At 36.9% G+C, this 15,171-nt stretch overlaps 1 protein-coding gene across 4 annotated transcripts in view; it reads left to right on the top strand.

The window, feature by feature from the left end:
• Cntln (centlein) overlaps nucleotides 1-15,171 on the top strand; it is a 257,955-nt gene that overhangs the window by 67,497 nt on the left and 175,287 nt on the right. For all 4 annotated transcript variants that reach the window (XM_041651057.1, XM_041651056.1, XM_041651059.1 and 1 more), the window contains exons 4-5: nucleotides 2,521-2,655; nucleotides 3,249-3,428. In XM_041651057.1, the coding sequence (XP_041506991.1) occupies nucleotides 2,521-2,655; nucleotides 3,249-3,428 (315 nt within the window). The remainder of the gene's footprint in view (nucleotides 1-2,520; nucleotides 2,656-3,248; nucleotides 3,429-15,171) is intronic.

Genomic DNA, 15,171 nt, shown 5'->3' with positions numbered 1-15,171 from the left:
ACTAAGAATTTGTACAGATCATTGTTATTTTCTCTTTTGTCTCATTTCCCCCAACACTTGGTTTGATGACTAAATCAATCTAATGAACCATTCTTAGATTGTATTCTTGTTACTAAATAATGTACTGTTGAAGGCATGAGCAGTGTCTACTCGTCCTCCTAAAGTCCCAATGGTAAATTGAAGTACAGTTCTATCAAAGCTTATTGGGGGTCAGTGAGTTCTTTGGGCTTCCTTATAGAGCCTAGGTGAGGGGTTCCTTACAGAGGTATAGTCTTCCTCCTCTAAAAGGCTGCACCTTGATACCTTTTTACCAGTAGACAGGATGGCCTTTTCATGGTGATATAGAGCGAGCCCCCTCTCCTTGTCTTCCCTGACCTAACTCCATCTCTTTCCTGAGGTCATGTGCAGAGTTGTATATAACAAGTAATAGGAGGGCCTTGTGACCCTCCCCATTTTTCCATGAGGGTGGATATAGACAGTAAACAAGCCCAGCTGGGATAATCATTTTGCAAGCGGACTCAGATGAACACTCCAAGATGGTCGTTTCTGGGCTCAAATGATAGTCAGCTACAACTCTACTTAAAAGTAATATTCACTCATGTATACCTGGAGACATGATTAAGAGTGTTACAACTGCATTGTCTGTGTACATATATCTTCCATTAAGGAGGAAACAGCTGAACTATATACTGAGAAGAAATGAGTATATCAGGGTGTTCATAATGGAGCCATGTTTTCCACAAGTGTAATTGGATTGCAACTATATCCACCCATATGGATGAATCTGGAAGAAAATATTGAACAAAAATAGCAAGACACAGAACATGTATAGTATAATTTAATATAATGTTAAAAGTGAGGCAAATTATATAATATATTAAATAAGAATGAATATTTCTTTAAACTGTTGAAAATAAAAGAAAAGAAAAGAGAAGACAACAAGATGCATCCTTCCAGTATAGCTGTTACCTCTGGAGTGGTTGGGCAGGGGGCTGGGGTGGGAGATGGTTAGAAGATGAGGGAACCTACAGGGACTTCACAGATAATGGCAACCTTGTGGTATTTATTTGGTTGACATGTAGAGTGCTTTTGCTTTTCTTTTTTTTCATTTTAACCCAATTTCATGCATCAGTTTTAGATGTATTCAACATATAAAATACTTTTAGTATAAGTAAAATAAAATTAACATTTAACAATATAGCTTTTGTTTTTCTTTATTTCTTTTCTTGTCAGTTGAGCACCGGTGCTGACTTTAACAAATTCCTCACTTTTAACTGCCGTTCATTTTCCCCTTGAATCTTGCTCTAGATTTCATAAATTCTCCAGTCCTTTGAAGAGGGCTTAATAAATAATAGATATTGAACTATAAAATAAATAGATATTCAGGGATTTGAGCATCATTGTTACACCAGAGATAGACTAAAGGTTAGTTTCTACTCAAATTTTTATTTAAAACAAAAACAAAGCCAGACATAGTGGTATAGACCTCTCATCTCTAGTAATGGAAGTCTGAGGAAAGAGGATTGTCAGGAGTTTGAGGCCAGCCTAGTCTATGAAGTAAGTTCCATGCCAGCTAGGGCTAGAGTGGGATTCTGCCTAAGACAACCAACCAACCACAGAAATATAAATAAATAACCGAACAACAACAACAATCCCAGTATTCTATTCTGTTGTGTCTGCTTCTTGGTTGCAGAGCAATGCTGACACTGTTGGGTCATACCTGTAGGCTTCAAATAAGTGTGTGAGGATAGAGAGCAAGTGCTTGCTAAGTGCTAGCTGTAGGATGGAGATGTTAGTGAAAGATGCAGGGATCTAGGAAGAAGATAGTAGCAGGATATGGGTTTTAGCTGGAAGTGACAGCAGACAGCCCAGAAGAAGTGCATGCCTGGATATTACAGTTGAACTAGGTTAATGGGACAGGGTCAGGTCTGTTGCTAGGTCACAGTGCCACAGAGAGACATTTTCTGAGAGAAAAACTATAAACAGAAGAGGCAGCTAAGAATTGAAGTACAATCTTCTATTCATTAGTTAGGTATAAAGTAAACATCTAGCTTTTGTGAATAATATTTAGTTATAATTGCTATAATCTTAGTATTCAACCTGTGGAACAAAATATTTTGGCACTCAACTTTGCTGTTTTTAGTTTTATTTTTGAAATGATTTATTCATTCAAAAAACAGATTTTCTTTTCTAGAACTGTTTCTTAAATGTTATCCAATAAGAAAATAATTATATCTTATTTTGACTGTGCATACATTTTCCTTATTGAATTTTAATCAAATTTGGTAACTTTTTTTCAGATCCCATAAATGTTTGTATTCAATGTAAGGTTTTGCATTTAGTATTATATTTTTAATGTTTTCCATCCTCACACTTCTGAGGTGAAAGCCCATGGGTGTGGTGCTGGAAGTGATAACTGTGATATGAAAGCTGACATCAACAACTCACATGTAAAGCTTATGGAATGAGCTGTTTTTTTCTTAGACTTGCAGCTTACAGTTATTTCAATCTTTTTCACAGACTGAATCAGAACTAAGACAGGAAATAAACGACCTTGTAAAATGGAAGGCTATGGTTGATGAAGAAAATGCCTTCTTGAGGAAAGAATTCAGTGATTTACAGAAGAAATGTAAAGACAAAAGCCAAGAGCTTAAGGTGTGTTGACTTGTGCATGCCTTTACAGTACATTTGCTTTGATGTCCCCCTTGAAGTTTGCTAACCCTTGTGGCACAGAAAGTGACAGGCTTGCAGGAAAATTGCCTTAGGCCCTGCTGTACCACACAGTTTTCTCAAATGCAAAAACTCTGATAAAGATGCTTTAAAGCTAAGACTCAGAGCTTTATAACTTACAGATAAATAGTTAATGATGGAAATGGAGCTAAGAAAGTAGGAGTGTGAATATGTGGCTTCTTGTAATTAGATTCTGATGGGACTGGCATTATTAATTGATAAAACCCAGGTCTGGGAGGATATGTCTGTGTGGGTCTCAAAAATAGCTGGGGACAGCATCAAAGGCAGCTTGATCAATTAATGGGCTCTTTGCAAATGTGTACTCATCAAAGCTGTCATCCAGTGAAAAAATATGACCCATCCACCTGCATGAAAAGAGGCCAATAAAGTACACAGGTGACCTTGGCCATCAAATACAGAAGAAGCTGCTCTGAGGAGGAAGCTTCACAGTTTATGTTTGCTGATTAGTTCTCACCTTTTTTTCCATGTTTATCGGCCCTTATGGTCCTGCACTACAGGACACTAAGGAGTTTGTACAGAATAAAGAAGAGCAAAGCAGGCTGTTTATAAAAAACCTGGAGGAGGAAAATGAGAAATTACGTACACGCTGCACTGACCTGCTAAATGACCTGGAGAAACTGAGGAACCAGGAAGCATATTGGAGAAAAGAGAAACACAGTGCGGATGCGAAAGCAAAGGTATAGGACGAGGACTGAGTCTGTGCTGCTCTGCTGCCTCTAACTTCTTACAGGAAGTCGAGAACATGTTTTTTCTTTAAATAACAAGTTATATATTCAGATCCACCAGTGGGATCTAGCATTAATTTATATTCTTTCACTTAAGACCCATAGCTTTTTAAATATTGATGTCGCAAAGCAGGAAGCTGACTTCAAATAGTTATCCTAAAATGTAATCATTAAAAAATAAAGGCTATTGCTTTTGAAATAAAGTATGTTTTGAGAAATATACTTAGAACCATTGGTTTGACTTTTTAAAATGAAGGCTTACTTTTTCAAAATGATCTAGAATTAATTACAATACATTTTGGAGACTATTTTCTACTTCCTTTGAAATTAGCATGTAAAGAATCCCCACAAAACAGTTAAAAATACATATGGGTCTATGAAAGTGTTTTCTTTGGCTTAAAGGGAAAAGTAAAATTTTATTAGAAGGTAAAAGTCTTTGTATTATTCTCTATTATATTCTCCCATCCATTTTGAATATCATTTAAAAATAAAACATTCTTCTCTGGCATTCTCTTTGTCTTGAGGTTTTTGTTAATTTATTTTTCCATTACATTTCAAATTTCTCTTTCATCATATATTTTATTGAAAAGGGCAGAAACAAATAAGACTATTGAATATGGAAGTCTTTTGTGTGTGTACACAAGGAAATCTTATCTTAGTGTACATACGCATATATCCATCAAGTATGTTTTAGTTGATTATTCGTGCGTATATTTGCATGTTTAAGTAAGTGTGCAGATTTGTGCATGTATATTAATTCCGGAAGAGGGATAAATTGGAGGGTGAGTCTGTCAATTGTGTATATTGTATACTGTTCAACATTCAGTGAACCAATTAGCTATTGGGGTAACTGGATCCTTATATAATTTTTAAATTTTTATTATTTTTTCTGAAGTCCAACTTTTGGCAATGTGGTATTTCTATGAGTGTAAGTGATGCTGCCTTGTGCTCATGTTTACAGTCACCTGGCTGTTCAATTGTTGTTTGCAGTTTTTGTGTCATTCAAATAATCAATTCTATGGTTTGCTCTTGCTTTTGGTTAAGGAACATATTTGTACCTTGAATAGAATTAATTGGACTTTCAAAGTTTGTGGATTGATAACAATCTGTATCTTATTTTCTTCCTTAATCTTCTTAATTTAAGAATTTTATATGATAAAAATGTCCTGCTCTAAAGTATTTGTTTATACCGCATCAGATTCAATTGTTTATTGATTTGAGATTCAGTCTCTCCTTTCAAATTTCCTTGTGTGTATCCGTCTGTTTATAGACTTATTTTTGTAATGTGAGGCGTTATAGTTTTGTAACTTGAGTCAATATTAGGTAGTAAAGCCTACTTCATTCTTTTGGTAAGGCCTTTATGTAGTCCTTCACTAGGATATAATATTAAGAACAATCTTGTTAGTAAATTGCATTAAAAAGCAAATGGTTTCATGTTTAATTTAATAATTAATTTGAGGGAATTGTTATTCTACCTCTCAAGCATGTATATAGTATTTTAGCCTCTAAATGCTCTTGCTCCGCCTTTGTGAATCTGTGCACGCACCTCAGCCATAAACACTCACAGGTAAGGAGAAGTTACTCATTTTATCTTCTATATATACATCTATTTTCTTTTGTCTTTCGTAAAGTTATAGTGAGATCTTTTTAGGTTAGATAGTAACTGTTTTTAAGCTTCTAAGTAAATTGTTAGGTTCTGTTCTAAATAGCTGTATATGAAGTCTTTTTATTTCTAAATATCTTTGTTAACAATATTGTCTGTATTTTTTTGCTGTAGTTACTCTAGTGACAATTGTGAAATGGTATCCCATTGTGTGTGTGCTTTTGGGGGCCTTGTTTTTTGTAGCAATCAAGATTGATTCTAGAGCCCTGTGTGTGATAACTAAATGCCCTACTACTGAGTTATATCCCCAGTTCTCATTCTGACTTTAATTTGCATTTTCCTTGTGACTAATGATGTTGAGCATTTTTTCATGTGTTACTGATCATTTGCATATCTTTGGAGAACTGTCTATGCAAATATACTGTTTATAAGTCCCTCATCAGACACAGAATTTGAAACTATTTCGTTGAGTTTTTGAACAGATTTTTACTTCCTTGATATATATTTGGTAAATCTAATAGCTACAAAAGTTGTCTTGTTATATTGTACCAGTCTGATATTTTGCTACTTTGTTAATACAAACTATCATCTATTGTATTATATATAAGCTAATATATTATATATTCAATATAAGCAGTACTATACCAGTCTTATCTTTTATTACTGCATTTATATAAACTAAGTAGTGAGTATGAGAATAATTTTAAAATACAACATAATGTAGTATTCTCTTTGTCTTGAGTTTTTTGTTTATTTTCCCATTAAATCTCAAATTTTTCTTTTGTTATGTATTTTATTGAAAAGAACAGAAACAAATAAGGCTAGCTTTAGCGTCTTCAATATCTGGGTCTATCCACTCATACTACTGCGAGGTAATGGTGTTTCTTTAAACACAGAGACATTTTTCATTTTTTATGACACTTGTCACCTTTTGTTTTTATTGTTACTCTATTTTTTGAGTTATACAAGAAACCAATGTATAATCAAAGATCATGAACACCGGATCCTATCTTTTGAGATTTTTATAGCTTACTATGTTTTATGAGTATAGTTTTATCCATTCTGAGTTAACTTTTTTATTTGCTCTATTCACTTCTGTATCTTATCCACTCCATCTTGTTGCCCCCTTGTTTCCTCCAAATAATATTTTCTCTGCTTTCGTGCGCGCACACGCACATGCACCTAGATTCTCAATAAGAGAGAAAATAAGCCATGTTTTGTCTCACTGATAACGTCTTAATGTGGTGTGGGATACAGGTTCAACTTTATTCACTTATATCTTCCAGTTCTACCTCTTGTTGAAAATAAGTTTTCTTTTCCTTACTAAATTATTTTGAGTATCCTTGTTGAATGCCATTTTCTGTCATATGAGTTTATTTCTGGAACTCAGTTCTGTTCCTTTGCTTATACATCTACTCTCATGCCTTTGACACACTGTCTCAAGTACTGTAAATTTGTAACACACTTTGTACCTTGCATGTGTGTGTGTCTGGTTTTTTTCAAAATCTATGCCTAATCTCTTCTATTTGCATGTGAATTTTAGAATCATTGTTTCCATTTCTACAAAACAAGTAAGTTTTCATCAAAGGGGAGAAGAAAGACAAAATCTAAAATATATATACAGTTGTGGAATATTAGTTTAAAATACGTTACATTCTTTTATGCTGTGGAATATTTATTTAATGATGCAAATATGTGTTTCATCCTTTTATGTTGCATTTATTTAAGTCTGTAAAGCTGTGTTACTTTGCCTGTTTAAAACACCTGATTGGTCTAATAAGGAGCTTTAAGGCCAATAACTAGGCAGGAGAGAGAAATAGGCGGGGCTGCTAGGCAGAGAAAATAAATAGGAGAAATCTAGGTTCATGAGAAGAGAGAAGAACAAGAAAAGAGCTAGGAGTAAGAAAAGAAGGAGAGGAGGAGAATACCAGGAGCTGGCCACCCAGCCACATAACTAGCTGTGGAGTAAAAAGGGAAGAAAGACATATAGAACTAAGAAAGGTGAAAAGTCCAAAGGCAAAATGCAGAAGAAAAGAAATGGAATAACTTAAGTTAGAAAAGCTGTCTGGAAATGAGCCAAGCTAACACCAGGCATTCATAAGTAAGAATAAATCTCCATGTATTTATTTGGGAACTGGGTGGTAGGCCCCCAAAGAGTAAAAACAACAACTACAGTGCACGATGTATATATTTTTAGTTTTGTTGATCGTTTTTCTTCAGTGCCTCCTCAATTTACTTATAGTCTGTATCTCTCACAAAATTATTTCCATCTCAGTTCTGTTTGGATCTGTTTGTACAGTATATATTTTCCTTCCTTTTATTTTCTATTCGAATATTTGAGTCCTAAGACAATCTTTTATATATAATATTTTTATATATTTTATTCATCCTGCCAACATTTTTCTTTTGAGTATAAAGTTTAATTCATTTACATTAAGAATAGAGTGACAAGGAAAACTAACTTTTGCATTTTTTTGTATATCTTATAAATGTATGATAGTCTGTTTCTCATTGCCTTTGTTTTCTTCCTTGTCAGCAGAGACTGCTCATTCATTTCCTGGCTGCCCAGACCCAAATGACCACACAGAAACTATTAATTTTAACACTGTTTGGTCAATGATTTATGTATATTTTCAGCTAGCTCTTATATCTTAAATTAACCCATTTTTATTAATCTATGTATTACCACACGAGTCCGGCAACTAAATGGCCTCTCTCTGACTCCACCTACTCTCTCTATATGTCTCCTCCTGCCTGGCTATATTTTTTCCTGCCATAGGACATAGCAGCTTCTTTATTAACCAATGGTAATAAAACATATTTAAAGCATACACAGGGGGAATACCACATCACTTTCTGTGTGTTTAGTTGTTTTCTATAGTGTACATTTTGTTTCATTTTTATGTATGTATGTATTTCTATTGGTATTTTCCTTTTGTTTGTCATGAGGACTAGATTTGCCATTTTAAGCTTATTCCAGTTTAATTTGAATTAAAACCATCAGTTGCCAATATCTTATAAGAACTCTGCTATGTAGATCTGTTGCTATACTATTTTAGTAAGTGGTTATATTTTCACATGGGTTTATTTGTCTTTTTTTAACATGGAACTTTTCAAGATTTTTTTTGTCATGTTTTTCATCAAATTTCAGAAGCTTTTGTGCAACATTTGTTTTTTGCCCCTTTCTCCATATTGTTTTCCTTAAAGTTTCATCTACATGTAGACTCTCACCAGTCCACCTCAACTCTCCCCCCTATTCTTCCTAGATATCACCCAAAGTATCCCCCATGTCTCTTGTCCACTTACAAGACCTTTTTAATTTTTATTTTATTGGTGGCGCACGCCTTTAATCCCAGCACTCGGGAGGCAGAGGCAGGCGGATCTCTTGAGTTCGAGACCAGCCTGGTCTACAGAGCTAGTTCCAGGACAGGCTCCAAAGCCACAGAGAAACCCTGTCTCAAAAAACCAAAAAAAAAAAAAATTATTTTAATGCTGCCTTCTGGAATGTTCACTGATGTTATTGACTTGATCTTGTTCAGGTCTTGTAGGTACAGTAAATTCTATAGTACAACAGCCGTGGCATGTCCAGAAGACCATGTTTCACAGGAATTCTTTTTATTCTTTACCTCTGACATTATTTTGGATCCCTTTCATGATGTTTCCTTTTCCTTGGGTAGGAGGTGGGGAACAAGCAGTCAACAGTTCTGAGTCTCAAAATGTATTTGGCCAAGGTTGAGAGCAGTATTCATTTATAGGTATAAACAAAGTAACTAGAAGGAAGTTGGACAATAAATTCATTTAGCAAAATAATGGTAATAATTTACCAGTAAATTTCCTACTGAGATTTCATATTGTGTTGACATCCTTGATGGTGTCCCCTTCTAGCCTCAGTGATTTTTATTTTTTCTTATTCTGATAGTTATATGAATTTTCTTTTGCCTGCTCTGTTTGCTCTTAACCCATACAGGTAATGTGTGTGTGTGTGTGTGTGTGTGTGTGTGTGTGTGTGTGTGTGCGCGCGCGCGCGTGTGTGTGTGCATGTATTCTCTTGAATTTCTGGTTGATTCCATTTAATACCCTCTCTTTATATTCTTTTGGTTTATACATGCAGGTTTGTTTTGTCCATATTTTTCTTTTGCTCTTGGTCATCTTCGAGATACGTATTTTAGGATTATTGTCTGGTAAGTGTAGCTTATGGAATTCCTCAGGTGTGATGTATCAGTATCTTGCTCCTTTCAAGAGACTCATGCTTTCCTGCTTCTCGGGGTGTGTTGTGGTTTGAAAGAAAATGTCCCCCAAAGGGAGTGGCACTATTAGGAGCTTTGGCCTTTTTGGAGGAAGTGTGTCACTGTAGAGAACTTGAGGTCTCTTTTCTCAAGCTTCACTCAGCATGACCCAATCAGTTGACTTCCTGTTGCCTGCAAGATGTCGCACTCTGAGCTCCAGTAGCACCATGCCTGCATGTGTCTCTCACAGCAAAAGAAACTCTAACTAAGACAGTGTGTCTTAGGTAGTGTTGTAAGTCGACATTTACAATTGTAACTGGTAGCACCCGAGTAATATTCTGCCCCAGCTTGAGGGTTTGCTTTCTGTTAATTGTTGAAATGGTCCATTTCTTTAGTTTTTTTGTTAATTGTTGAAATGGTCCATTTCTTTAGTTATTTCTGTTAATTGTTGAAATGGTCCATTTCTTTAGTTATTTTTCCAGTCAATCCACAAAGGCCAGATTCCTTGCGCCATTCTGTCACTGAAATCAGCTTGTATTCAGCTCTTGGCTGGATGTGGTCGTACAACCCTGTGATTCCAGTGCTCAGGAGGGTGATCTGTTGGGACTGGGCTCCACAAATGCTTGGTGTGGTTTTGTGTAATGGTCTCTATTGCAAAGAGAAGTTTCTTTGATAGGGAGTTATCTCCGTTACTTTTCTATTGGTGTGACAACACAACATGGCAAAAAAAACCTTACAAAATCATTTAGTTGGGATTCATGGTTCCAGAATGTTAAAGTTCATGACCATCATGGTGGGGAGTGTGGCACAGGTAGGCAGGCAATAGAGCAGAAGCTGAGAGCTTACCTACAAGCATGACACACATACACACACACACACGGGGGGGGGGGGAATGGAGAGAAAGAGCTAACTTTTTAAACCTCAAAGCCCACTCCTAATGACACACCTTCTAACCCCTCCCAAGCTGTTCCACTAACTGGGGAACAAGCATTCAAATATTTGATTTTATGGTGCCATTTTCGTTTAAGACAGAACAAGGGGTAAGGGCTACAAATATTTATATATTAGTTAAGAATTGTGCTGGTTTAATATATGATGGTGGTATGTTTCTCTCTAAACTTCATTAGCCATGGTAGTTGGTTAGGTTTCCAATACAAGACATGATTTCCATCTTGTTGAGCAGGTCTGAAGTTTAATTTGTTAACTGCTGGTCCTGCCAAGGTATTCATGCCACTACTGCACCCTTAGACTTATCCTACCATGGTGGTCATTGATAGGGTTCATAGGCATCTTAGCTGGTAGGACTGCTAATTGCTTCCCCACTCCGGAAGCTTCCATGGCATCCTTTGTTACACTGAAAATTAATTCTCAGGGAGGATGCTTTTAGGTCAGTTCCTGCTCAGGGGCATTGGCCCTGCTTGTGCAATGCAGTACTGATTAGTGCCTTACCTTCCACCTCTGAAGGGCATCCAAGGGCAGTAGCCATAGTTCAAAACGATGTGGGAATCTCTTGGACAGTCCTAACAACTCAAAAGAGGCTTCTTGTGCCTAGTGCTGGAGGTTTTTGTTAGATGGTTTTGGCCCAGTATGGAAAATTTCATTTAAAGTACATATGTACATTCATATATTACATTGCAAGCATTATAGGTATTTTAGGAAGATTTCTAAGATAATAGTGTGATTACTTTTGATTTTTTAAGGTAACCTTACTAGTATTTTATACTCCTCTCCCTTTTTATGTATTTATCTCCCTCTATTTCCTAATTAGAGATCCCTGATTTTCCCATTTCCATTAGAACACTTGTGCCCTACTCTTCCCCCTTTGTACATGGTGAAGATGAGGGTCCACTTCATCTTTCTGTGCACATACAGCATTCCCAAATCTGCTGCTTGAGAAGACTGCCCTTTCCTCACCAAGGAGTGTTGATATCCTTGCCAGAAGTAATTTTATACTAAGGGGTGTTCTACCCTCCTCTATTTTGATGGGGATGACCTGTATGCCGGTCTATTGTCATTTTTGCATGCTGTAACTTTTTTAATACAGTTTGAAGTGAGGAAATAGGAGTCCTCAAGCAATTTTATTCTTTTTTCAGAATTTGCTTGGTTATTTAGGGCACTATAATAGTCCACAGGATTTTTAAGAAAATGTTTTAAAGCTCTGGGAAATTTTTTTTATTTATTTATTTTTTTATTGAGAAAAGGAAAAAAAAGTTTCCACCTCCTCCCAGCCTCCCATTTCCAACCCCCTCCTCCCGCCCTTTTCCCCTTCCTCCCACCCTTCTCCCCCTCCCCCCACTCCTCTCCCCCTCCCTCTCCAGTCCAAAGAGCAGTCAGGGTTCCCTGCCCTGTGGAAAGTCCAAGGTCCTCCCCCCTCCGTCCATGTCTAGGAAGGTGAACATCCAAACTGGCTAGGCTCCCACAAAGCCAGAACATGAAGTAGGATCAAAAACCTGTGCCATTGTCCTTGGCTTCTCATCAGCCCTCATTGTTCGCCATGTTCAGAGTCCGGTTTTATCCCATGCTTTTTCAGTCCCTGTCCATCTGGCCTTGGTGAGCTCCCAATAGATCAGCCCCACTGTCTCAGTGGGTGGGTGCACCCCTCGTGGTCCTGACTTCCTTGCTCATGTTCTCCCTCCTTCCGCTCCTCATTGGGACCTTGGGAGCTCGGTCCAGTACTCCAGTGTGGGTCTCTGTCTCTATCTCCATCCATCACCAGATAATTATAGGTTCTATGGTGATATGGAAGATATTCGTCAGTATTGCTATAGGGTAGGGTCATTTCAGGTTCCCTATCCTCAGCTGCCCAAGGAACTGACTGGGGACATCGCCTTGGGCTCCTGGGAGCCACTCTAGGTTCAAGTCTCTTGCCAACCCTAAGGTGGCTCCCTTAACTAAGAATTGTGCTTCTGTGCTTCCCTATCCAACCTTCCTTTATCCCAATTATCCTGTTTCCCCAAGTTCCCCCCATCCTCCCCTTCTCACTTTTCTCTCCCCATCTCCCCTTACCCCCATCCCACCCCACCCCCAAGATCCCAATTTTCTCCCCAGCAATTTTGTCTACTTAGCTCTGGGAATTTTGATGGGGTTCTGTAATTGCTTTGGGTAGTGTTGATATTGTATTAAGTCGTTCTCCCTAGTAATACGGATGTCTTTCAGTTTCTTAGTGTCTTTAATTTTCTTCAACTATATTGTAGAGTTTAGTGTATAAGTCTTTTATCTTCTGAAAGATGATATAAACTATTCAAACTTTATTTGTGGGTTTTGTTTGTTTGTTTGTGTATGTGCTTATTCTATAGCATTTGTGTTTGAAACCAGGGCCTCTCACTTTGTAAGACAAGCATTCCCCTACTAAGATAATTATTTAGCACTCTTTTTACTTTTTATTTTGAGACTGTGTAGCTCAGGTGGACCTTAAATGTGTGAGTCTCCTCCCTCTGCTTCCCAAGTAGGAGGGATTACATACCTTACCACTAGGCTGACAAAGATTAGATTTCTTTCTAAGCATTTTTATGATTTTATTGTAAATAAATTTATTTTTTCAATTTATTTTTCTCATTACTAATTATTAGTTTACAGAAATGTAACCAATTTTTGGTTGAATATTTTTGCATGCATATGTATGTGTAACACACACATGTATGGGTGTTTGCATGTTTGTGGGTACACATCTAAGTGTGAATTCACATGAGCATGTATGCTTGTGTGAGGAGGCCTAGGGTTGATGTTGGTATTTTCCTCTGTTGTTCTCTACTTATATATTGAGGTAGGGTGAAGCATGAATCTAATTAGTCTTAATCAATATCTAGAGTCAGATATTAAGTTAAAAGCTAAAAGATCAGAGAAGCAGAGCACCTAGCTACCAGAGACTTCTGACCTCTACAAAATCTCAGACTGAATGGGGACGATCCTGTCTCTGACTGGCCGGGCAGTGGTGGTACGTGCCTTTAATTCCTGTACTTGGGAGACAGGGGCAGGCAGATTTCTGTGAGTTCAAGGCCAGCCTGGTTTACAAGAGTGTCAGGGACCAGCCTCAACAAAAACACCATTTGCCAGGGTAGGGGTGTGGGGATTAGAAATATAAGTAAAGAGTACAAAGGCACAAAAATAATAAAACAGAAAACACAGAGAGGTACCGGGAGGGAGTTCCAATGAAATTGAAATCACCCACATTCAATTTCCAATTGCTTAAAATCCCCTGACCCCAAGAGGTAGGAGGAAGATAAAAAAACTAAGTTTCAACTCTCTGACCTTAGGTCAAGGTGGAAATAGGCTCACATTTTTGGGCCTCCACACAAGAGCTAGTTCCAGGACAGGCCCCAAAGCTACAGAGAAACCCTGTCTTGAAAAACAAAACAAAACAAAACAAACAACAACAACAACAACAACAAAAAAGACTCCTCAGACTAAATGGGTGAAACCCACCTTCCATTTCTGTCTGTACCACCCTAGTGCAAAGGCATGAGATCCCAAATGCTAAGATCAAAGTATGAGTCACCACTGCTGCTCTGTTTCTCTTTTAGACTGCTTCAATCTCAGGAAGCCCAGGGTGACATTTCTTCCTTTATTTTATCTCCTTGGCTAAGTTTTAGGAGGCAACCTTGTATACTTAAACAAAAAAAAAAAAATCATCAAGTACAGCCCACGTTCTAGGATTGGTATATCTGAAGCGTCTCATTATGGGCCATTTTGAAAGTAGATGCTTCACACATAATTTTTTAGTAAAATAATCATAACTTTCCTTGGTGCTTTTTCTTAGACATTTCACTTTTTTTCTTATATATATCATTTAAATATTATATCTTTACACAGAAATGTGTAAATAAAAACAGTATAATTTCTTACTAGTCTCTCCTTGTAATTTTTTTTTTTTTACATAAATAGGGAGAACAGGAGATGTGGAAATGAAATTGGAGAGGAGCTGCTTACCAGCAAGTGGGAAATTATCCGTGAAAACCTTTTCTTCTTTCAGAAGTGAAAGATTTAGAGGCGGATTAGCTGATTTGTAGAGGAACTGTTGTCTTGTTTCATCAATAGGTGTGAGATTCCTAGGAGTGGTGTAGTCAGTCTTGTCAAAGTCTCCCATGTTAGAACCAAATGTGTGGTGAGAAACGCATTTATGAAGCTCTTAGAAACTGCTAACACTAGAACCTTTGACTAGGACAGCACAAACAGTAGCATAAGGTCAATAGAGTTTTATTCAGGAGAAAAGTTTGTTCTTGTCTATGATTGAAGTTAGCTTAAGGAAATTCCAGAATATTGGCAGCTATTGCTATCTCCATTAGATCCTTCCCAATTCTTTAGGGATCGTAGTCTAAAGAGGTAATTACTGGGGACTTAAACATGTTCAGCCCACAAATGTATCGTTAGCTGTCTGAATGAGTTGAAGTTTGTTGTAAATGTTAGGAATGGAAGAATTTGTTGAGCATGTGTCTGACACCAGCATAATTGAGAAATACCAAGTGTAAAACTTGGCTTTCATGAAATTTGTATTAGTAGTGACACATATAAATGCACAGACAACAAAACTTCATCTTTGTTACACAGTGAAAAGTAGGATGGAGAGAAATATGACAAGAAAAATGTTTATAGCTTAGATTGGGGGGGGGGTTTCTATTTAATTAGAGTAGTACCAATGACATTAAAAAGAACAATTTCCATCAAAAACAATATACTTTCTCAAATTTTAGTATAATTAATTTGACTGCCTCTGGGTCTGTTTCTGTTTCTATGTCCTATTTGATTAGCCCTGTTTTAGGATTGAGTTTTAAATTTCAAATAGGAAGAGTTCCTAGCCTTTGTGGCTTACGTTGGTGTTATGGCTGGCATGATGTTTTAGTTCTAGAATACCAACTCCAATAAAAAAACA

The sequence above is a fragment of the Microtus oregoni genome, unplaced genomic scaffold (assembly GCF_018167655.1).
Source record: "Microtus oregoni isolate MIOR12 unplaced genomic scaffold, Mior012 000005F_ref0000423, whole genome shotgun sequence".
NCBI classification, from domain to species: domain Eukaryota; kingdom Metazoa; phylum Chordata; class Mammalia; order Rodentia; family Cricetidae; genus Microtus; species Microtus oregoni.
This window is presented reverse-complemented; position numbering and strand designations above follow the sequence as displayed.